At 39.1% G+C, this 2,500-nt stretch overlaps 1 protein-coding gene across 1 annotated transcript in view; it reads left to right on the top strand.

The window, feature by feature from the left end:
* Positions 1 to 2,500, top strand: part of LOC138013041 (uncharacterized) — a 10,449-nt gene that overhangs the window by 4,984 nt on the left and 2,965 nt on the right. The window contains exon 3 of the mRNA XM_068860002.1: positions 2,453 to 2,500. This exon is cut by the window's right edge and continues 2,965 nt beyond it. Coding sequence (XP_068716103.1) covers positions 2,453 to 2,500 — 48 coding nt within the window. The remainder of the gene's footprint in view (positions 1 to 2,452) is intronic.

The raw sequence follows: 2,500 nt of genomic DNA, 5'->3' as shown, positions 1-2,500 counted from the left end.
AAAGCATTAAAACACTACAGAACTGTTTCGAAAGGGCCAGATGGTCCTCTCTCGTCAGGTGCATGAAACACTGACTGACTAACGTTCCTTTGATGGTTCAAGCATGCTTTATCAAATATAATATTTGGTTGTGTGCCGGCACGCACTCGCCAGTTCGTTCCTTTTGTTCAGGGTGCCCGCTCCCGGTTTACATATGATGTAAAATTTTTCTGTTATGCAAAGATTACATCTCGTTGTTACATTTGAATATTAGGCCTGGCGCGAGCCATTACTTTCCAGGTTACAGCAAATTCCGTTTTGGTGTCCTTTAGGGACCAGATGTGATTACTCAACTCGGTTGCGGCACACAACAAATATTTGATAAAGCATGCTTGAACCATCAACTTATAAAAGGAACGTTAGCCAGTCAGTGTTTCATGCACCTGACGAGAGAGGACCATCAGGCCCTTTCGAAACAGTTTTGTAGTGTTTTAACCCACACACTATTTGAGAAGAGTAGGGCATGAAGTTCCCAGTGTTGCGGCTGTCCTCTGTGAGTATATGGGTGGGTGGGTATAGCAGGTCCACATCAGCTGAATAGCTGCCAATACTTCAACCTGCTCAAACAAATAAATAACAAACAAACATTGGTTTCGGGAAATATCATTAATTGCTGATGTATATAAACTCTAGCGATACTTCAGTGCATATGGAATTTAACTGATGTAAATGTAGTCTCTATAAGATCAAGTAATCTGTAACAGTAGAAAATTCGGTAGATTACCCACGTCGGTCAAAATATATAACAAGAAAAAATTTTCAACAGATAATCCACACCTAAAAACAAAAGAAATACGTGTACTCACAAAGTTGGAGTGATGATGAGGCCTCGTGGCCGTGCATAGCCCGTACAATTGTAGGTTTTTCCAAAGCCGAAGATTGATAAACTTTTCAAAGAAAGATAAAATAACTGCACTTTTGAAATAAACAACAATACTTTTAATTTGGTTTTATCAACGGAGTTGATAATGTAAATTGGCCACCGTACAGAGATTCAGTACAGACTGTACGGTGGCCAATTTACATTATCAACTCCGTTGATAAAACCAAATTTTTGTATACTACTTCCCCACCGACGCAGCACCACAGTTTCTTTAGAAACTACCCCTTCATACTTTTAATTTGACTAGCGAAAGGGACTTCCAAAATAATTTTTCGTCACCTAGAAATGCTCGTTCTTTACTTAAAATACTTAAATACTTGAAATTATTTACACTAAAATGACGGTTTGTTGATATATGTTTTCAATTTGCATTGGTTTTCATCGAGAGCAATTAAGTGTATTAGGCAATTAAAGCGGGAAAATAAGGCCATACACAGTTTTTAGGAACAGTTTCATTAATGACTTTTATATTTTTTCCCTACTTATGGTTTTAAAACTGTACCGGAAGATTTAAAAATTATGATCACATTACCCGCACCTTCCTATAACCTGCGCCAACAACTGTTTGCGGAAAAATTAACACTGACATTACCCGCGGGTAATCGCCCGGAAATTATGGTAGAGCCACTTCTTACATATGTGAGCATAATATTATTTCACTTAAGGACGTTCGCGCCCAATTTGCTACTGCGCATTTTTTCGCGCATGTCACGCACACGTCATTCATCGCAGACCACGCAGGTAAACACAATGCTAAAGGCGCAAAAATTTTCCACAAGAATGGAACGCGAAAGTATGTGGCATCATGGGATAGCTGTGGACCCAGGTCTTCTCGGAAATGTCACGCAATGGCGTGACAGTGGGAATAAACAATCGCTTTTAGAACTTCGCAGCGATTTTACTCTCTTGAATGCTCGGTGACCCCCATTTTTCTTTCCGTAGATCACTTCCTCTCTTGATTTTGTCCATTTTAACAAAAAACAAAAAAAATCTGTACGTGAGAAGTTACAAATATTTGGCCTTTTATGCTCTCGTGCCACCGAAGTTTTCTTTCTTAGACTAATATGTCTCGTTTTTCAAGGTCTATTTCACCTCAGAAAAAGACATCAGCTGCAAAGGTTAATTTAGTTATATTAGTTATGTTGAACTGAGTACATTTACCTGATCTAAATTTCACTAATGTAGTTTTTTTATTGCTGACAGTCGTAAGGTAAGATCATCTTAAAGTAACGCAATCTTCTAAAAATGCACCTCATGATCTCGAAAACGAGCACGGTGACCCCCCATTTTTTTTGCCCTTTTGGCAAAAGTAGATCATTACCTTTCTGCATGGCAAGTTTTAAAAAATCTGTACGTGGGAACGTTTTGGGCGCAAACGTCCTTAAGGTTTTGAAAGCAATTGAGTTCTCCTATTTCACCCCCTTCTACTCCTCTCCATGAAATCTTCACGCACACCAAGGTGTGTGCACTGCCTTTGTCCATAAGGTTCCGCAAGTGACCCCAACATTGTTTAATTTGTTTCCTCTCAAGGGCTCTTGAAGAAGAGAGTGAAAAATGCAGTGACCATGAGCTTTTCAA

Source organism: Montipora foliosa, chromosome 8, assembly GCF_036669935.1.
Source record: "Montipora foliosa isolate CH-2021 chromosome 8, ASM3666993v2, whole genome shotgun sequence".
Lineage (NCBI taxonomy): Eukaryota > Metazoa > Cnidaria > Anthozoa > Scleractinia > Acroporidae > Montipora > Montipora foliosa.
The sequence above is the reverse complement of the archived record's forward strand: the minus strand, read 5'-3'. Positions and strand labels throughout refer to the sequence as shown.